This window comes from Heloderma suspectum, chromosome 13, assembly GCF_057233095.1.
Source record: "Heloderma suspectum isolate Gila_16-S chromosome 13, 16-S_ref, whole genome shotgun sequence".
NCBI classification, from domain to species: domain Eukaryota; kingdom Metazoa; phylum Chordata; class Lepidosauria; order Squamata; family Helodermatidae; genus Heloderma; species Heloderma suspectum.
This window is the reverse complement of record NC_139470.1, coordinates 21467353-21489755: the sequence shown is the minus strand read 5'-3', so window position 1 is coordinate 21489755 and position 22403 is coordinate 21467353. Positions and strand designations below refer to the sequence as shown.

At 41.7% G+C, this 22403-nt stretch overlaps 1 protein-coding gene across 6 annotated transcripts in view; it reads right to left on the bottom strand.

Annotated features, from left to right (window-relative positions):
- Positions 1-22403, bottom strand: part of MED13L (mediator complex subunit 13L) — a 213543-nt gene that overhangs the window by 82783 nt on the left and 108357 nt on the right. For all 6 annotated transcript variants that reach the window (XM_084819398.1, XM_084819400.1, XM_084819399.1 and 3 more), the window contains 3 exons: positions 2835-2980; positions 726-920; positions 267-455 (listed from right to left, as the gene is read on the bottom strand). In XM_084819398.1, the coding sequence (XP_084675524.1) occupies positions 267-455; positions 726-920; positions 2835-2980 (530 nt within the window). The remainder of the gene's footprint in view (positions 1-266; positions 456-725; positions 921-2834; positions 2981-22403) is intronic.

Here is a 22403-nt window from a genome sequence, read left to right as displayed (position 1 = left end):
CGGGGGCCTAAGCAATGCATGCAACATCGGGAGGCAGAGCTATGCGGTGTGCTAAAAGTATGGTATTTTTTAAACACCTGAACAGAGCTCCTCTCTGCTGTCCAAAGGACCCACTAACTATAAACAATGGGGAAAAGGGAATCGGGTAAATTTACCAAGCATTAGCAGCTGAAGGCTACTAAGTAGCTGATCGCAGGAAGGCGTATAAGTGGCCCCACAACACTACCCTTCATATGACAGGTGGGTGCCTCACGTTTTCTCCTTACCTATCACCATCTGCTCTGGAGAGGTGGGTGGTGTGAGTAACATTCCACAACCACTGGCATCTTTCACGTTTCCAGCTCCCTGCGGTGCCATGCTGTTGTGGCCTCCTGGTGTGGAAGTGCTCTGAGACACAGGAATGTCATTTTGAGAAATAAGAACAAAAGCTGAAGGATACACCATTCGGACACCACCTGTAAAGACAGGGTTAAGAAGAGACAAGAATAGGGCATAATTTGTATCTGCTTTTATTTTTATCACTAAAGGAAGAAGCATAAATAAATAGTCTAAAATTGCCATAAGCTGTGTGAGAAAGCGCATCAACTTTTAAAGTAAGGCAATATGTCAAAATACTCTAGCATTAACAGATTCACAGTAAACCTGTTTCTTATCAGGACTGTATTTTATTTTTAATTGGAGCAGGGAGAAGGGAAAATGTTATTCAGCAAAATACTGAACCTCACCAACTATGACTTCTACTGCCACCGGAAAATCATCATCATATCCCAGTTCTTCTTCCTCTTTCAAGCTCTCTTTTTTCTTCAGCACCATTGGATAAAAATACTGCCACTCCTCGATTAGCTTCCGGGTTGCTGGGTCTGACATCTTATATGCTTGGCCCGTTAAAGTACCGCTTAAACCATATGGGCTTATCAGCACTGAAACAAGAACAAAAACAGACCGTTCAATGTGCAGCCTCAATCATCCCAACCTCCTCCAGATAAAGTTGTGCAAAGCAAGCCTAAGTATGTTTACTCAGATGTCAGTCCCATTGCATTCAATGGGCCTTACTCCCAGAGAACTGTGCACAGGATTGCAACCTAGATCTTGTCCTAATAAGTAGCTTCTTGCTATACAAAGCTCGAAGAGTTTTTAAATATTTTGGGTGAAGGGAACATGATTTTATTCTAGTCAAATGTATAATACCGTTGTCATTAAATTTAAAACTGGGTTCTAAATTTTATTAACCTGGCCAACAAATGTTATGTCAAGGCCCTCAAGGTATTCTTTACAGCCTGAAGAAGAGAACATGTTGCCCTCTCAGCTGCAGACAGATTTGAAAATGTGATAGCAAATAAGAAGCAGTTCAAATTAATTAGTTTACCCCCACCCCCCAGAGTCATTATTTATGCCCATCTGATGCTTTTTAGTCTGTTGGGCTTGAGGATTTCCAATCTGAGGATAACTCTGGAGTAAGAAGATTACAGAGTAAGTAGGACGATACGTCCTCTAGCTGTAGCTTGGCAGCTAGCTTTTCTCACAAATAACATGCAAATTAATTAATTGCATGTTAATTGGATCTTCCTCATTTCTTGGCTCTGTCCACTTCTACATCTTCATTCTTCATCTTTGACCACCCTTAATCATTCTACAAACTCATGCTCTTTAAATTATTTCCACTTGTTCTCTTTTGACACTCTTAACTTTTGACATTCCTTTTCAGTTTACATCTACAATCACTTTGTTTGCACATAACACTAACCCATGATTTATTTAACCCATGGTTTGTTGCCCTATCCAAGGTTTGTCTGGCAGACGACCAAACAAACTCTTTCACTACAAAATCTCAGGATATAACCAGAAAGATTTTTTTTAAAAAATAAACACATTTCTGGGGAAACCGTTAGCCACTGCCTGTCGTAGGCAGGTCTGAGAAAGGACACTCTGCTCCATGTGGGATTTGACCCCATGGGGAGAAAGAGGATGTTCTGAGGTATGACTGGGCAGTATTACTGGTAGAAAAAGTGTAAGTTTGAAATTAAGGTTTTATTCCAGACCACCTAGGGCTTCTCCACACCAGGCTTTTTATCCCACAACTTTACCAGGGCTTCTGCTTCCAGATTATTTGCGGGATTAAGATTGGCTCCTTCACATGCACCGCCTCTTTTTTATCCCTGGGGATTGTCTTTAACTACAAGTTCTAAATGTTTCGTTATACAGGCACTGAATGGCACTGCTGTTATAGCGCAATTCCCTCTTCACACAGACAAATTCAAATCGTTTTTTTAACAGCTCATTATCTCCGTTTCAAATAAAGCTGCAGAAATGGCTAGAGTGTACAGGAGAGGTTCTGGAGGTCGACAATTTCATGTAAAGGTCCCGCAAACTTCCATTAGTGGCCAATCTCAATCGCAGAATAAAAGCTGCATGCAGAGAAGCCCATAATCTAGATCAAGGGTGGGCAACCTCTGGGGGCCAATTTCCCCAACCCCTCCATCCAAGTGGGGGGTGCCTCCCTTTCTGCTACCACCATCAGCAAAAGAGAGGCAAAAAAGAAGCAATTTCTTTTTAAATCAAGGAGCGCGTACCTAGTTTTAAAGCCAAACTGCACTTCCAGAAGACTGCAAGGAGTGCGATTTTACCTTATAACAATGCTCCCCACACGCCTTGTGTTAAAGAGACATCTCTACTATATATTTTTATGTTTTTTGTGTGTTTTTTACCGGCACGCCACCAAATGTTGCTGGCAAATTTGGCTGTGCAGCGTAGGAGGCTTCATGCACCCCATGGGCCATGTGTTGCCCACCCCTGATCTAGACAGTGCATGGACAATACACACACACACCACCTACCTTGGAATGGCATGGGGGAGGACTGGGCCATGTGGAGATGCTCCTCGCTGATCAGATAGATTGGCTGGTGCTGGGCGATCTCCACACTTGTACACACATTACTTTCCCCATGAAGGAAGAATGTGAAGGCGCAGGACAAATGCTCACTGAAGGAGGGAAAAGAAGATAACAGCCCATTTAATCATGACATCAGTGCTTCAGAGAAAGAGGTACTTAAGATCCTATGGGGCTCAGTGGAAGAGAATTTCTGACGCACGTTGCTTGTGACTGGATATAAACACACTTTCATCTCCAATGTAAGTAAGAGGAAAACATCAACCCCTCCCCTTAACTGCAACAGGCTTATTTAAAATCATCATCAACAACAACAACAACAACTTAGAGACCCGAGTAGTAGAGGAAGGAATCTGCATGCTGATCAGGACTTCACACATTCAGAGATCACATTACTTCGCCCATCTAACGAAGCTGTTGCATACCGAAGCTCATGGCTCACAATAAAACCGAAGCAATAACAACATGAAAAAGGAAATTTTCTTAACATGAATTTCAGTTTTCTGAGCGTCACAGGGGGCATTCCATACCTAGGGATGGAGCCTCTTCCTGGAGCAAGTAGGCAAGTCCACTTTAATTCTTTGCCTCTCCAAGGGGAACAGCCAACCTGTTACCCAGATCAGCTGGAATAGGAAGACCACCCCTCAACCACTCTGAAGAAAAGTTGTTCCATCCTCTGTGCCCTCTGGTGTTGAAAATTGTAACTAAATGAACTATGAACTACTTAGGAAACAGCAACAAAAACCAGACAGGGATATTTTGGAACTTCCCTGGGAGGCCCTGACTTAGAGGCAGTAGCCCTAGGAATATCTACTGATTGGGGGTCGGGGGGGGGGGGATGTCCTCTATGATGCTCAGAGAACAGGAATTCAACGGGAAAATTCCCATTTTCTCCTGAGCATCACAGAGGGGAGTCTACACCTAGGGTAAAAAAAAGCAGAGGAGCACGCCTCCAGGGTGGGTTTCCACAGATCAATATGTCTCTATATCACTACCTTCTGAAGTACCTTACAGCCAAAGGCTGCTAGCGAAGAGGAAAACTTACCTATTTTATACTGTTTTGAAAAAGTATGTATCGAGGCCTGTGTGGCCATTCTGCAGATATCCTCTATCAGAAAGTTTCCCTCATGGGCTGCTGTTCCTCTAAAGACATGAGCTGAGATTCCCTCAGGCAGGTTCTTCCCTACAGCCTGATAAATCTGAGTTATGCATTATCTGAGCCATCTAGAAATAGTAGAGCTTGACACCATACAACCATCTAGAAATAGTAGAGCTTGACACCATACAACCCCGGGACATCCCCTGAAACATTACAAACAAGGACTTGCCATTCCTATCTGTTGCCTTTCCCCTCCCTTCCCAGTGGGAAAGGGGAGGGAGTAGCGGTGGCTCCAATCTGCAGGGGTCTCTCTGGTGGCCTTAGATGTTACAGTCCCAGCCTCCGGATCGAAAGAGCTCTGCCACTGGGCATGATGGGGGCTGCTGTTGCCAGATCGGTGTTTCCACAGCAATTGTCGGGGGGGGGGGATGCTTGCCACAGCAGCCCCTACCCTTCCTTGCTCCAGGACAAGGCATCATTCCTAGGTGTAGAATGCCCTCCGTGAAGCTCAGGAGAGAACATGTTCACTCTCTTACCACAAAGCATCCAAGTCCCTTCACAGGAAACATTAGACAAGTTATAAATTAGGGAACACACATCTTGCCCCATTAGTGCATTTATAACCATAGGGTTAATTGTTTCCACCACTGTTTTGAGTGAATCAGAGAGAGGTCAGCTCAATCCCAGAATAAGAGATCTTCGCTAAAAACATACTACACATAAGCATGCATTTTATATCAACCTTAAATCTTTTAGAACCAAGTAGCTTTTAGAACAAAAAGCATTCATCCCGGTTGTGGTGTAAGAAGTGGGCTACATTTGTACCCTAGGTATAGTGGGGATGGCATATACTGAGGCACCAGGCTCCACCTGCTTCACTGTAGACCGGAGATGCTTGCGATAGTAACGTGCCACGTCAAGTTGACATGCAGTTCCCTTAAGCTGAGGAGGGGTCAGTATGAAAGCCATGGGAAGGTTGAAAATGATGGCTTGTTAGGCAGGGCGAGGTCAACTTCCTAAGCAGTAGCATTCATCAGAGGTGGAGGATCTTGTTCTTATATGTCTTACTTGTGTACCAGCCAGAGAGCCTCAGCTGTTGGGCAGTATAAAAATGTAAGTAAGTAAATAAATAAATAAATATTCCCTTCTAGCTTCCGTTGAAACCAATTACAGTGCAGGGAACAGGGCTTCATTCCTGGAAGGAGCTGATGCTCCCAAGCATTCCACACAAGTATCCGCTTTTCACAGGCTATTCCAGGAAAATCCTAGAGCATCCAGCATTTGCCAGGAGGCAGCAGCACTGGGTTTACCTGGAAGCAGGGAGGAGGGGGCATTACATGGAGACTCTGCACCCTGTCCCCAAGAATCTCAAACAGATGGCTCTTCCCCTTTATTTTTTAGCTAAAGGGGAGGTGAGGCACTGCTTGCTCCAAAGGAGGAGCTGCTTCTGGGTGAAGCTCCCCTAAACATAAGATTGGGCTCAGCTGATTCCTGCTGAATCACAAGGGCCATGCAATGATCCTTGTCATTTCCTTTGGCACAGAACCAACTCTTCACAGAAGTGTGTTTCCCAAGCCAATTCACAAGCACACTTGAAGGAAAGACCACAAAGAAATGGGATGATTTAGTATACCACACTTCAAAACTCTGCTGCAGTTTAGCCAACCTACCCTGTGCAAGAAGTTGCACCAAAGCTTCTTCTGGCTATCTTATCAATAAAGGGGAAAAGATTTGCTCAAGGAGTCTTTGTGTCCACAGCATTTTTAAACCTATCCAAAAGAATACTGAATGTTTTCAGTGTCTTAAAACTGCATACATATTGGGTTGGACCCAGATTTAGCTATACTTAGAGCAGACCCACTGAAATCAACAGGACTGAAGTTCCACTGATATCAATGGGTTTTTGATACCCATTGATACCCATTGATATCCATTGATATCAATGGGTTTATCAATGGGTTACATTCTAAGTATGGCTAAATCTGGATGCAACCCATTTTTAAATCAACGAAGACTGGACAATGGTTACATTTTTTATTGATGCCTACTTTCATCCAGTTCAGACATCATAGCCAAACCATAATTACATTTTTACTTTTCTACCACCAACTTTTTTTTTACATTGCATTGTTCCAATGAGCGAAATTTAAATCTACTAAAAATTCTACCTAAATGATAAATCGAAGTAAACTGACACTGGATTATTTGTAGTCTCAAACTGAACTACCCACAAGCCTGCTATATCAAAGAGGAGGCTGAAGACCAGCTCACCTCAACAGTAGATCCACCGACAGCATGCCTGTTTGCAAAAGGATCTGCTGGGGTAGCACTTAGTCACAAGCTTGTTCACTTGGCTGCGAAGAAAGGCTGAAATCTGCTCCTTGAAAAGCTGAAGTTCTTCTCTCCTCAAGGGAACCTGGTAAGCAGTCTTCACACAGCAGGCTGCAAAGTTGCAGCCTTTCTTCAAAATCAGATCCAATTGAGAGGAAAGATTTCAGCCCCACCCCCCACAAACAGGACTCTTCTCCCCACCCTCCACAAACAGGTCTGTTTGTGAAGGAATACAACATGAAGCAAAAGTCAGATTTACTCCTGTGAAAGCACTATGTAACCTGTGGAATGTTTTTTATTTTTGCTTTGAAATACTATTTCTTGGACAGAAGACAGGCAAATAAAATAAATACAAATTATGTCCCGTAACATTTTGTGGATAATCATATGGGCCATGTTCGTACATAACGATAACCCAGGATTCTTGGCTTATTAAACCACAATGTGCACACAGCCCGTTCACTCCCACTTTGCTCTTCCCATCTACACAAGTGGATAAACAAACCAGAAATGGATAGTTTAGGATTACATCTGAACCCAGGATTATTATGCTTGAACAAGTCAGGACTGTAAATTTGGGTGCAATTAACCATAATCCTGGATTTGAACCCAACACTAAGCTATCTATGGCTAACGGGCTTCACCACTATGCAGTTCATAAACATCATGGTTTAATAAGCCTGGATTCCTGGTTTATCAATATGTGTGAACACCTTCGCAAAGGAATCAGCCTGATTGTATGCCTAGACACAAAAATACTGTTGGCTCCATAGGCTTCCTATCATTTTTGATTGTGAAAGCCAGGCTTGACTTCTGTTTTTTTCAATATTTTTATTGAAAGATTGATTTCAGTCCAGTTTTTAAATCATGTTTCATTTACTAAATTAAGCGACTGTAATTAATTTTAATAATTTATTCAGATTTGTCACTAGGCAGGTTCCCAGATATTTCAGGTGTGATTTGCACAAGGAAATTCTGGATTTGATTTGAAAATTCATTTGGGAAGGTTTATCTAAATTCATGCATAACATTTCAGTTTTTTTATAATTAATTTGCAATCCAGAGACTTCACCACAAGACAAACTCCTCCACTACTTTTCTAAGAGAGTCCTCTGGGCATGTTAAGATTAAGGTGATATCAAATAGTTTTGAGTTTATAATGTCTCTCCAATTTTTAAGCCTTTAATGTCTTTGTTTTCTCTTATTTGAATTGGTAATACAGGGCTGAGGAACTTATGGCCCTCCAGATGTTTTGTCCTCCAGACCTATTCAGCATAGCCAATGATGAGGGATGATGGGAGTTGTAGGCTGAATAGCCACAAGGTCAATTTCAATGTTGTCCTCTGATGGGGTTCCAAATGAAGGGCTACTTCTGGTCTCCCAAGTCGACTTAGTCCCAATTTTTGGTTGATCTGAAGGACTCCGGGACATGACCTTATCAAGTCCTGTCAAGTATTTTATATTTATATTCCTTTTTGGTGTCTGATGGCTGTACATTGACCACAGTACATATCCGAGTTCAGTTATTTCACCATTTTTTGTGGTGATATCACCACTGTCCGTGCTTGCCTTCTATTCACACATGAAGTCTTGGTGAACATCTGTAACCTTCAGTAGAACATTGTCACTACAAACTGGGAACCTGAAGATAACATTAGTTTGTTGGCACAGCGGAATGAGGTCAATGCACATTTTATCATGGCATACCAGATGTCACTGTCGTGGACCATATGTTAATTAACATTTGATTACAATAGCATCAGAAATTCCAAACATCGGTTAGAGAGACATCTGAACACAGCGTCCTGGCATACACCTTAACATGTGAAGGGGATGCATGATGTCTGCAAATATGCAGCTCCTTGGCACATGACCAATATATGTTTACAGGCACCATGGCACTATTTTACACTCCCTGTAAAATGTGAATTTGCATGCAAAGCAGCTGTGGGTGTTACAAAGTGTGGCAAAAAGCAAAAAGATGTACAAGTCACGTGCATATTTACGTTTGTCCCACACTGTAACAGCCAGAGAAAGAACTTGTTATCAGGCTCACAGAAAAATTCAGGGGCTCCAGCTGTGCAAGTTTCCTTTTCAGATTCTACTACATGAAGCAAAAAGAAGAAGAAGTGGGAGTGACTCACACATCCACTTTTTCTTTGGATGATACACGTTTGGTTGTTATACTTCCAAAGCCAGCCTGAGGCTGAAAATATAGGAACTGCATAATTGTATATTCCTGGACACCTAGACTACTCAAAGCAACATCCTAGATTTCTGGAACTTCTTTCCTAGAGAAGATTGTCTGAGCCCCTTTGTGCAGTCTTAGGTAGATAGTGAAAACTTCATTAGGCCTTTGATTTGAATCAAATTCTACACCTGTTACTGTTTCCTGTTATCCAGGTTTGTTGTGGTGGGGGGTTTATGCTGTTTTTATGTTATTATAGTGCTGTTTTATGTTGAATTGCATTTTAATGGTTGTTGTAAGCCACCTTTTGGGCTTTTTAGGCAGATATTTTAAATAGACGAACAGACGGACTAAGTAAGTCTGCATGGGGATGTCAGGCTTAAGCTGCATTCACACACATCCGTACACACACACTCACTGCAAAAGTATACCAGCAAGACTTATTCAGAAGTATACTCTGTAGTGCTTACACATGCTCAAATGAAGGAGTTTATTTCACTTCAAGGAGTATGCAACTCCAACAGTAAACTCCACACGAAGCAAACAAAGGTTTTCAGCCTGCAGCACGTCTGAGTGAGTGAACATTTCTCCAGTCAAGCTGCAGTTGATTTTGGCACACAATCAGCACACGCTGCCTCAACTGGAACACCTTTGAGGAGCCATTCACATATGCACAGTAACAACTCCCTTGGCCTTCCTCCAGGGGGCTCCCTTGCAGTACTTAGAAAGGAAATAAAGTGGAGGACACACTGACCCTGTTTGGATTTTCTTTTCTCTGCTTTGTAAGCAGAGATATGAACAAGACCTTTGCCCACGCACGAAGCCCCTTCAGTCCTGACAAACATGGTAAAAAAATACTCTAGAATGTTTACGGCTCTCAAAAGCTATACTTAAGAAAGTCTCTAGTTAATGGCCCGGTTTGGATGCAAAATGAACAAGCCCACACACCTCCCTTAAAAGCATGAGCGATAGCACCAGGAAGTCTTGAATTCATAGTTTCCCATTTTGTTCAAACTGGGAAACTATAGTTACCATCTTTAGAACTGTAAGTGATGTCAAGGTAACCCTCAGTCATTCTCTATAAATAGCCAAAATTCTTAGTAGGGGGAGCTGGTCAAGTCTGAGCTGATCAAGTTTCAGAACTTTCACCCCACCATATAACTTAATAATAATTCTGAAATTATTGTGCATTACATTGTTCCTTGGCATCCCCACCTACAAGATCTCAGGCAGCAGAGCTGGAAAACACTGAGGCCTTGGAGAACTGTTACCAGTCAAAACAGACAGTTCTGGGCTAGGTGGACCAATGGTCTTACTTGGGATAAAGCAGCTTTCGATGTTTATATGAGAACCACGCAAACCATGTCAGGGATATGGAGAACAGGTAAGCTTGGAAAGATGGCCTTCTCTCTGTCCCATCAGCCAGGACAGCTAGACTGGTGGGGACGAGGGAGAGGGCCTTTTCTGTGGTGGCCCCCACTCTGTGGAACTCCCTCCCTAGGGAACTCCGTCATGCCCCCTCTTTAATGAGCTTCCGTCATGCATTAAAAACATTGTTGTTCAGGCAGGCATTTGGGGTGGGTTAGGGTATTTTAGAAAATGTTTTTATTGTAGAATTTTATTGTTTTAAACTGTTTTTATTGTATGTTGTACATTGCCCAGAGTGCCTGGGTGACCAGCCAGATGGGCGATTAATAAATTTAATAATAAATAAATAAAAAAAATGCTGCAAATCTATTTTGTTGGAACTATATCTTCCACCATCAGATATAACTATAAAATCCAATTAAATTATTTTTAAGTAGAATGGGGAGAGGGATGATGTTCAGTTTGCTGTACCAATGAAACAAATTGCCAAGTTCAAGATGAAAGGGTATATACAAGTTAAGGCTTTCAGATATACTTTGATGTTTCCCACTGTTAAGAGTTCTAGCAAGAGAAGACCTCTCTGCCATAGGAAGGCACACATTCAAAGGAGAATGCTTCCTTCTTCTAGGATTAAAACTTCTCTGAAAGAGCTATTTTTATCTTGGCTTGAGGAAAATAGGTTCAGCTACCTGATAAATGTCTCCAATCATATTCTACTCAAATTGGTGTGCTTACAGAAGAGCAATTTGATTATTTTTTAAACATTAGCTTTTAGCTTTATGAAGATATTCTTACCAAAACAATTACACAGGTGAAAACAACAGTCTTCTGGCACCTCAAAAAGACTAATTTATGGTGACATGCATTTTGTAGACTACAGCCTAGAAAATGTACTGGGTGGCCTGGAATGTGAGCAGGGAAAACAGGTGAGACAGCTTTGTGTACATGACTTAATGGTGAGACTTCCTTGTTGTAAGATAAAAAAAACTCCAAAGGGAAATGAAAATAGCTCACAGCCCCTGAATACCAACTTTTGTAAATGTGCAGAGCAAACAGATCCACTTCACACAGCAGCCTGAGTACACCGGTATCCCGTCAGCATTTTTTGTGGTCAACATGACAAAGTGTACATTAAAAAGATCATTTAAATAATTTCACAATTCAAGTAATCCATCTCTAACCAAAGCATGTTTGTTGCTTGTGGCAATGAGCTTCCTACAGGTGGCTCTTTACCCTTGTTTACCCTGCTATAGAAAAGCAGCTCTATTTCCTTCACACAGTGCACATATTTTGAGTTAAGTATATCGCTGGATAAAAATTAGTGTGTTCTACATCATTCATAATATGGATCTTACTGAACAGTTGTTGGAAATACTGTAGGTAAGAACAGGTTGTTCTGCATGAATGCTGAAATTTCACTCCTTCTTTCCTCCATCTAGTAAATTAAGGGGGGGGGGGAGGTTGCCCATTCGGGATCTAGTTCAATTCTACACATCAAAGTTTTTCTCTAATACCAATCTCCTCACAGTAATTTTGAACCTTGAGGAATTATTAGGAGCCCGATGACTGAGATCAATGAACAAAATGCTGCTTTCTTCTGTTGCACGACAAACGTTGCTTGGAGACATTGCTTTTTAAAATGTATGTTCATCCTCAGCAGTGCTCACAATTTTTTTAAATACACTTCAACATTTAACTTCATGTGAATGACAAATGTTTCTTTATGCAGGATTTCATCATAACTACATTTCTTTTTGTTAGCTTAAACCAGGGAGGCAACACAGTGCCTTCCAGATGTTTTGAACTACAGCACCCATAATCCCTGACCATTGGCTATGCTGACTGGAGTTTATGGGAGCTGCAGTCCACAACATCTGCTGGGCTTAACGATATGCCTGTATGATTAAAATACATAGGGCAAGGTTCACCACCACATGAGGTCTGGGAAAAAAAAGTTGAAAGCTCTGTGCAATCACCCCTGATTTCTCAGATGAAAATGATCCTATAACTTACATACTGGACACAAACAAGCCTGAACAGTTTGTACAAGGATATGCCTTGCAAGGTATTTTATTTGTGCATATAAGTAAGTTATCACACATAAGTGTGACACTGAATATTTTGTAAAATGCTGAAGTAGAAATGTCAATAGTGAATGAATGAATGAATGAATGAATCCAATCAATCAAGCAGGAAGTTTTTCTGATTGAAAAACTTCCTCCATCCTCCAGAAGCAGGACCTGAATATGTGATAAAACTTTGCCTTTAAGATGCCATTGTAATCATTCTCTACATTTCCCCTTAGCTGCCATGTTTTTTCTGCCTGGCATTTTTAATTGATAGCACCTATTCTTACAGAGGAAGTGTCTATCAAGAGCACAAGAGTATAATGAAGCATCATCACACTCACTTTGAGATCAAGTACCTTGTTTGGTAGAGAAGATTGCATTGAATACAGTGTGTTACAAAGAAAACATCTCACTTTCCAGCAAAAATAATTTAACGCATTGGCAGATTTATGCAAATTTAATCAATTAATAGACTAAAAATTTTGTTGATTAACCAAGATTTCTTCAACTGCTGCCTCATTGAGTTGTTTCCACTCTCATGTTCAACACATCCTAAGCCAGTACAAAAGACAAACTGGAGGCCACAATGCTCCAGAAACCAGAAAATTTCCAACTGCAACTTGGAATATAAGGAGCTTCCTTCCAAAAAGGGAATGAATACATGAAATGTCAAGTCCTAATTCAGAAGTGTGAATTACAAGTTCCAGAGTATAGGATATCCTATGGGAGTTTGGAATAGATCAGTAGTCCCTTTTCAGATCCCCAGACCTTCCTTTAACTGTAACCTGCAATTTCAGGCCCACTTTTAAATGTTTGATCATATACATTCATCATTCTCACAGGAAACAGGAAGCTAACTTATGCCAGGTAAGACTGTTAGTCCATCTAACCTAGTATTGTCTGCTCTTACTGTCAGCAGTTCTCCAGGGTCTTTGACTGAGATCTTTCCTATCACCTGGTACCTGATCCTTTCCTTTCTTTTTTAAACTGGAAATGCCAGGGATTGAACATGGGATCTTTTGCATGCATGTACTCTACCACTGAGCTATGATCTATCCTTTGCTCTCTGCTTTTCCTTCTCTTGCTCTTAAACACAAATCCTAAGCAACACGCACTCCACATCCTATGGTGGTAGCACCACTGAAGCAATCCACCTTTGATTAACCCATGTTGTTGTTGTTCAGTCGTTAAGTCGTGTCCGACTCTTCGTGACCCCATGGACCATGGCACGCCAGGCCTTCCTGTCCTCCGCTCTCTCCTGGAGTGTGCTCAAGTTCATATTCATTGCATCGGTGATGCTATCCAGCCATCTCATCCTCTGCCGTCCCCGCCTCCTTTTGCCGATTAACCCATGACTCATTTGTAAATCTCAGCTCATCAGCCAGAAAAGAACTGACTAGGTAACTACATGCAATTCCTACAAATAAATCCTGCAACTGTACAACAGTTTTCAGAAGCCAAGGTCCTCCTACAAATATTAATTAGCCAATTTCTTTCAGTAACATTGAGAGTGTTGAGATAACAGATTCTATGCTATTTAAACACTTTTCTGCATTGTGAAGGAGTTTAGATAATGTTATAAACCCATTATCTTGACACTTTGTATGCATTCTTGCCAAAACTAGCATGCTAGAACTAATTTGCTTAACTCTTGATATTCTCTTCTCATTGATTTTATCTCTAACTCTCTTACTATTTCCATTCACAAGCAAAGCGGAAAGGGATCAGCTAGCAGTCTGTGTTCTAAAAAAAAGTCCATTATCTGCTACCAAAACAATGCAAAGGGAGTGTGAACTTCTGACTAGGAGTCTGCTAGCTAACATGCTGAACCTTGTTTACACTATAATGTAAACTGATTTACAGGAGCCAAGTTCAGTTTTGCCAAACACTCACCTACAACACTTGTCCTTTGATACGAGACTTAAGTCTGCTCAGTGCTCACAATTACCTATGATGAAGTAAATATGTACAATTTAACCTCACTGGTAGAGCTCTTCCAAAATCACAGCCATCACAGGAATTCTTGGCTTTGTGATTGGAAATGAAGTGTTGGAAGTGTAACTTTAGTTCTGAAGTTTACACAATAATTGCAGGCAACCAAGCACCACACCAGAGAAGTTTACAAGCAGGGTTCCACAAATTCAGCTGCCAATAGGGACCGCTCTTCCCGCATCAAATGTCCCACACAAAGATCCGCTCCCTCAAGTTCTCTGGGAATTGCAAAGGTGAGATGGGGTAGTGACTCATGATAGGCCCTTCTCTGTGGTGGTGCCCTGACTTTGGAACTCTCTTCCCAGTGTGATTTAATCTGGCTTTCATTATACTTTTTTTGATTTGATAGTTTTAAATTTATATAAACTGCTCTGAAGGACTTTGGCATGAAGAGTAGTCCATAAATAATATAAATGAATAGGATAGAAAAATGAAGATGGAAGTGCTGAGAAGAAAGAAAATGAATACAGACAAGCAGCTCTAAACAGTGGTTTGACTTGACACTTGGATGCTAAACTGATTGCTTGAGTTCTAAACTACAGTTAGTATAAATAACCATGGTTTGGCAAGGTATCTGAATTGTCAGTGTAACTGACTTTTAAAAAAACTGATTAAAAAAAAAGTTAATGGTCTATTTTTATACATCCTGGTCTGGAGAGAGAAAAAGTGTTTCTGGCACACAATAAAAAAAGGTAACATCTGAAAGGGCCAGAAAATAAATGTTGGCTTGGATTGCTGTCTAGAATCAAGGTAGAGAAGGAAGATTTAGAATAGCAAAGACCACCTTTAATGTTAATAGACCTGGTTATATTCAGGGCAGAGCTAACTGCTCCTCGGTGCTCCAGTGTTTCAGCTTTGTGTCCCGCTTCATTATTCTGGCTTCCTTGTGATGTTCAGACAGCTCCTCTTTATATTAGCTCCTTCTCCATATTAATAGACCTTTTTTAATATCAAAAGCGGTCTGAAAAATTGTTAGCATCGTACTGATACATTTCTTTTTGTTACAGATCACTACTGTCAATTCAGCTGAATGGAATTCAAATAAATTACTAGTAAAAATGCATCACTTTATTCCTGCAGGCCTTTGCCTTTAGAGTGGCAAAAAAGGTTATTTACAGGGTTGGAAAAATCTCAGATGCCTTAACGACCTGCCACCGACTTCCAGGAATTCGCCATTTTTTCCCATTGCTAGTAACTACAGAGTTCAATAGAAGTAGAATCTTTGCTTTATAGCAGTTCATTCCAAACATTTAAGAATACACCAATTTACAAATAAACCTGGAGTCCAAGTATTTGATTCACTAGAAAGTGAGACACATTTTAAAAATTCAACATAAAATTGCATAATTAGATTAAAATCCCATAAAGCCATTAAGAGATAGGGATGGGAAAGGGGAATGTAAAACTGTGAGTTTTGTGATGGGTCAGACTGCAGGAACTCTACAGCCATCAGTGCTGGCTCTGGTGAAGGAGGGACAAAGCAGGGGGATGGGGAAAGAAGGGGCAAGAAGCTGAAGGCATCTCTGACCACTCACTAAAACTCTATTTGGAATTCAGACTTGGATTTGAGAGGGGGGAAAGTGCACTTTAAAATTAAAACTGGGTCTCTAAGCTGCAATTTTAGTGAGATATCTGAAATCAGCAGCAATCATGCCTGGGCAGTCACCTGCTGTTTGAAAAACAGGGGTGAGAAGAAACCAAAATAGGAAAATAACTTTGCTATGTATGTACTTCCCATGTCCATCTCTGCTCCATTTTCATAGCAGCAGCAGCCACCCACCCGCACTGTTCCTGCCTTCCAGCCATCTCTACCAAGCAGCTTCCCATCTCCAAGGTATTTTCTTTTCTTTTTTTTTAAGCAACTTTTAAAAGATTACAGTCTAGAAAACCACTGTACTGTAGGTCTGGCAGTGTCAATCTAATGTCTCCCTCCCCCACCCCTTTCCACTGCCCTGGATGTGCTGATTTCTCCCCCCTGGAACAAAGTAAGGCTTCTCTGCCCTTCTCTTGCTCCCGCTAACACCCATAAACTTGTGAGAGGAAAGGAGGAGAAATGGAGGTGGGGAGAAATAGCAACTCAACTTCATTTGTATGTGGAGAAAGGGGGTGTGTGCCCTGTCTTATTTGGGTCCAGTGCAAAAATGGTTTGCCCCAGAGCACCAGAAGGAGCACCTGTACATGGAGGGAATGGACAGCACCTCCAGCTTCTCCTTTTGCTGCTGCTGCTGCTGTGGGCTCTATGCTTCCTCCAGCCAGGAACCTGCGCACAGAGTGTCTAGTTACTTCATGGTAGGCTACAGTGCTAACCATACTTACTCAATTGGTCTTACTTCTGAGTAAATATGGCTACTCTTGCTGCTGTATGTGCTTTAAACACCTTCCTAATCTTTTTGGATTCTGCTGCCCCCCCCCCTTTTTTTTGGCCAGTAAAGATCATCAGGGCATATCTTAAATAAAATAACACAACTTGGAATAAGCAGTGCTTTGGTGAGACTGAATTCCTGAAGGGACTGTTTTGCAAAAGAAGCCAGCAGCATCTGAGTCTGCCTAATTAAAGTCCATTGTTCATCCAAAGCAGAGTGGTTGAAACACAATAGCAGCTCAGAGCAGGGGACAAAACTTTCAGCTCTCATGCTAGCTTTTGGTAAGGTGAGCAATCCCCTCTCCATGTGCTGCATTCAATCTTTTAAAAGCTATCGCCTCAAAGGAAGGTTTCCCCCCCCCATCTCCTTTCCACCCCTGCCATAAGGGTGCTGCTTTTGCATCCAGACTTTTATGTTTTTCCCTCAAACTGAATCAAATGCCAAAAGAACACACTTTTAATCAGTGCATTTAAAATTGGAGCTGAGAGATGGAGTTGATTTGTGCTAGGTTGAGCTGTCAAAAAAGGTAACAGAATTCATTTATATACTAGATCTTTTTAGGCTATATTTACAAATACTTACGCTCTCCTTACCCAGTTCTGTGTCACTTTAAACACAGGCATTGCCAAGTATCCTAAAGCAGCTTCTCAAGTGGGCAAAACAACAGGTTCTAAAGATGCCTTATATTCCCCTTGGGCTTACACTGTCTTATATTCCCCTTCATGGTGGCAGTGGAAAGAAAAATATATACTTAAAAAATACCTAACTGATGCATGCACAAGGACTTTTTTTTTTGATTCTTGACCCCAAGTTGCTGATTGGCAGAATTTATCTTTGATTATCAAGGTTCTGATGAAAATTAAGGAATACCCTCATAGCTCTGTGCCCTACCAGCCCCAGTAGGCATCAACCGCCACTGCTAGGCACAGTACAATGTTTTAAAACAGGGGTGGGCAACATGCAGGCCGCATGCAGCTCTCCATCCTCTTCTACAGCCCTCACTGCGACAACGAAAAAATCAGCGGTTTGCCGCTTGAATTCAAATTACATTTGTCTTTTTAAAGGATCCATAGTGGTTTGGTCACATTATTTACACACAGGCCCCTGCAGCATGGAATCACATCACACAGAAGGGGCTCTCGCAGTGCTGGAAACATATGAAAGGCCCCTATTACCTTGTGGAGACACCCCAGGCTTATGCTGGAACTAGGAACTCCATGCTGGCATAATGCAGTTAAGAAATTCTAACATCAAAAGAACCCAAATAAAATTCTAGGATGTTTCTCAAAATTAGGTCTTCTGGTAACAGCATTTTTTTCTCATTAAAAATAGCAAATACAACTGTCAATACCCCTACAGACTTAAATTTAGGGTTGTTCCCAACTGTATCCATCCGCTAGCAAAATGGATTACCCCTCTCCCCTGCACACACCCAAAAGCAGAGAGTTGGATGTTCCAGAGCACATCTGGAGGTGTACGTAGGGTTGCGAGGAAGAGAGAGTCAAAGCTGTGTTGCGTAACTAGATGTTGGCTTGCACAATGTTGGATGGAACCCTTACTTCCCAGGCTAATTGTCCAAAACAGAAGGGCATAAAAGCAAAAGCCCATATTCAAAATGTTTCAAACATTGTACTAGGATAATATTATTGTGCTAGGATAAGATTATGGGTAAAAGATGTCAAGAGAATAATCTCCAGGAACATCTCTTAGTGAAGCCCCACTGGCTGGTTTATTCTCACATTTGTTATTATAAAACACATCATGTCCTAATACAATAGGAGAATCAAAACACAGCACTCCCACAGAAACTTAACATGAAGCATAAAAGGAAATGTCTGTATTTTCAAGAAAGGCAAACTACAAGGAAATTTACTCAAAAGCCAGAAATAGTCCAGTGTTAGCAAACTATTGGACCAATTTAGGTGTGCCATTTAAGCAAAACCCTACTTCATCAAACCAAATTTGCATTCTTTGCTCATTTATCATCATCTACAGTCAGACATGCCAACAGCAACAACGATTGGATCCTGCCATTCTGTAGGTGCCTGAAATCCTCAAGTAAATCCCAAAGAGGGTCAGCCTTTGACAGAACATTCAGTGTCTTGGCACAGAGTGGAGTGCCCTGCCGACTCAGGAGCCCTGCCAGTTCAAACAATTTTATTGAAAAGAAAACACTGTGAATATTGGTGCTGCAGTGAAATCTCAGCCACAGGCAGAAACAAAATAGTTGAAGTTTTGAGGTCAATGTAATGCCACTAGCTGCTGTGGCAGACTGTCCCTCTGTTCGTTGGTGGGAATCATAAGCCATTTTAGCTGACTGGAGTGTGACATCTAACTAGATTTGGCGATAAAAGTCTAACAGCTGGAAGTTTATTAATTAGTGTAGTGTAGCCATATTTCCTACATAGACAGATTTGCATGCCCTCTGACCTCAGACTGCTAATACTGGCTGACAGGAGGGGCAAAAAATTAAATGCACCACTGGTCAACTTTTCTAGCCACCATATCTAGAAACACACTAAGATGTGGAAATCTAGATTTATAAGAGTTCAAAGGTGTTGTAATGATCACCTCCTTGCGTAGGAAAAGCATTTTTAACAGAGTAATACAGTGTGCTGAAAAGCCTAGGGTGGAAGAGGCTCATGTTCCCCAGGCATCTTGTTCCACTTCTGTCTCACAGCACCATTCAGAGCTTCTTCAAAATAATACATACCCTTTCACAACCTAGTGCCCTCTGAATGCATTAGACTACAGCTCCCATCACCCCTGGCCATTTACCACGAAGGTTGGGGCTGATAGGACCTGTAGTCCAACATTATCTAGACAACACCAGGATGGGGAAGACTGTACTATAAGTACAAAGGGCTTCCCTATTCACTGGCTCATTATAGAAAATCCTTGCAAAGCTGTCTCTGACATTAAGCAAACAGAGATGCTTTTGTATATGCAGAATCTACAGCAAGGGTGGCCCCCCAACCACTTGTCCCTACAGTCCAGCTGATATGTGGGAAAAGATGACAGAAAGGAGGCTTTCTTCAATGGTAAGCAGAGAAACCCCATTCAATTACAATCAGTGATCAGATTTAAGAGCAATTCAAAGGCATCTAAACTTTAAATACCAGCTGAGTATTTAAAGTTTAAATACCTTTAAATTTCAGAATGAGTGGTCTTTGCATACCTTAAAGCTGTTGCACTGAAGCTTACTTCTGAGTAGACATGCATGGAATTGAGCTATGCTTTGCATGCCCGAAAACTGTTGCACTGAGGCTTACCTCTTAGTAGACATGCTATGCTTTGTATGCTTGATGGAAAAATGTTCAAATTAGTACAAATTGCATTTGTGTGTGCTTGCATTCACATACATATGCAGCTCCCTGCCCCAAAACATACCCCAGATGCAACCCTCAGGGCCAAAAAAGTTGTGCAGCCCTGATCTACAGGTATGCATTGGAGTTCTGGGACCAGGAAACATATGTGCAGATTCACAGAACATAGCAACCACTGCAAACCTGATCAAATTAACTTTGCCTTAACTTTTAGGACCCCTTCATGGATCACTGCCTTGTTGTGGCGAAGGGGCTTGCGTAACTCAGTGAAGCCATAAGCTATGCTGTGCAGGGCCACCCAAGATGGACAGGTCATGGCAGAGAGTTCTGACAAAATGTGGTCCACTGGAGAAGGAAATGGCAACCCACTCCAGTTTTCTTGCCAAGAAAACCCCATGGAATGTATCACAAGGCTAAAAGAGATGACGCCGGAAGATGAGCCCCTCAGGTCAGAAGGTGTCCAGTATACTACTGGGGAAGAGCAGAGGGTATTTCCAAGTAGCGCCAGAAAGAGTGAAGTGGCTGGGTCAAAGCTGAAAGGACATTCCGCTGTGGATGTGTCTGGTGGTGAAAAGAAAATCCGATGCTGTAAAGAACAATATTGTTTAGGAACCTGAAATGTCAGATCAATGAATCAAGGTAAGCTGGAGGTGGTCAAACATGAGATGGCAAGATTGAACATCGACATCTTGGGAATCAGCGAACTAAAATGGACAAGCATGGGCGAATTTAATTCAGGTGACCATTATATCTACTACTGTGGGCAAGAATCCTGTAGAAGAAATGAAGTAGCACTCATAGTCAATAAAAGGGTGGGAAAAGCAGTACTGGGGTACGATCTCAAAAACGACAGAATGGTCTCAGTACGAATCCAAGGCAAACCAGTCAACATCACAGTAATTCAAGTCTATGCCCCAACCACTGAGGCCGAAGAAGCTGAGGTTGATCGGTTCTATGAAGACCTGCAACACCTTCTAGAACTAACACCAAAAAAAGATGTCCTCTTCATCATAGGGGATTGGAATGCCAAAGTAAGAAGTCAAGAAATCACTGGGATAACAGGCAAGCATGGCCTTGGTGTACAAAATGAAGCAGGACAAAAGCTAATAGAGTTTTGCCAAGAGAACACGCTGATCATAGCAAACACTCTTTTCCAACAGCACAAGAGGCGACTCTACGCATAGACATCACCAGATGGTCAATATCGAAATCAGATTGATGATGTACTTTGCAGCCAAAGATGGAGAGTTTTACTGACTATACAGTCAGTAAAAACAAGACCTGGAGCTGACTGTGGCTCAGATCATGAGCTTCTTCTTGCAAAATTTTGGCTTAAATTGAAGAATGTAAGGAAAACCACAAAACCATTCAGGAACGACCCAACCCATATCCCTTATGAATATGCAGTGGAGGTGATGAATAGATTTAAGGGATTAGACCTGATAGACAGAGTGCCTGAGGAACTATGGACGGAGGTCCGTAACATTGTTCAGGAGGCAGCAACGAAATCCATCCCAAAGAAAAAGAAATGCAAGAAAGCCAAGTGGCTGTCTGATGAGGCTTTACAAGTAGCTGAGGAAAGAAGGGAAGCAAAAAGCAAGGGAGAAAGGGGAAGATATATCCAACTGAATGCAGAGTTCCAGAGAATAGCAAGGACAGACAAGAAGGCCTTCTTAAATGAACAGTGCAAAGAAATTGAGGAAAACAATAGAATGGGAAAGACTAGAGATCTCTTCAAGAAAATCGGAGAGCTCAAGGGAACGTTTTGTGCAAAGACGGGCATGATAAAGGACAAAAAAGGCAGGGACCTAACAGAAGCAGGTGAGATTAAAAAGAGGTGGCAAGAATACACAGAAGAACTATACAGGAAAGATCTTAATGGCCCTGATAGCCATGATAATGCGGTCACTGAACTTGAGCCGGACATCCTCGAGAGTGAAATCAAGTGGGCCTTAGGAAGCATTCCTAACAACAAAGCTAGCGGAGATGACAGTATTCCAGCTGAGCTATTTAAAATCCTAAAAGATGATGCTGTTAAAGTGCTGCACTCTATATGCCAACACATTTGGAACACTCAACAGTGGCCACAAGACTGGAAAAGGTCAGTTTACATTCCAATTCCAAAGAAGGGCAATGCCAAAGAGTGTTCAAACTACTGTACAATTGCGCTCATTTCACATGCCAGCAAGGTTACACTCAAAATCCTACAAGCTAGGCTTCAGCAGTATGTGAACTGAGAACTACCGGAAGTACAAGCGGGGTTTCGAAGAGGCAGAGGAACTAGAGATCAAATCGCCAACATTCGCTGGATCATGGAGAAAGCAAGAGAATTCCAGAAAAACGTCTATTTCTGCTTCATTGACTACGCTAAAGCCTTTGATTGTGTGGATCACAACAAACGGTGGCAAATTCTTAAAGAGATGGGAGTACCAGACCATCTTACCTGTCTCCTGAGAAACCTGTACGAGGGTCAAGAAGCAACAGTAAGAACCAGACATGGAACAACCGATTGGTTCAAAATTGGGAAAGGAGTATGACAAGTCTGCATATTGTCACCCTGCTTATTTAACTTATATGCAGAATACCTCATGAGAAACGCCGGGTTGGATGAATCAGAGGTCGGAATTAAGATTGCCAGGAGAATTATCAACAACCTCAGATACGCAGACAATACCACCCTAATGGCAGAAAGCAAAGAGGATCTAAAGAGCCTCTTGTTGAGGGTGAAAGAGGAGAGTGCAAAAGCTGGTTTGAAACTCAACACTAAAAAAAACTAAGA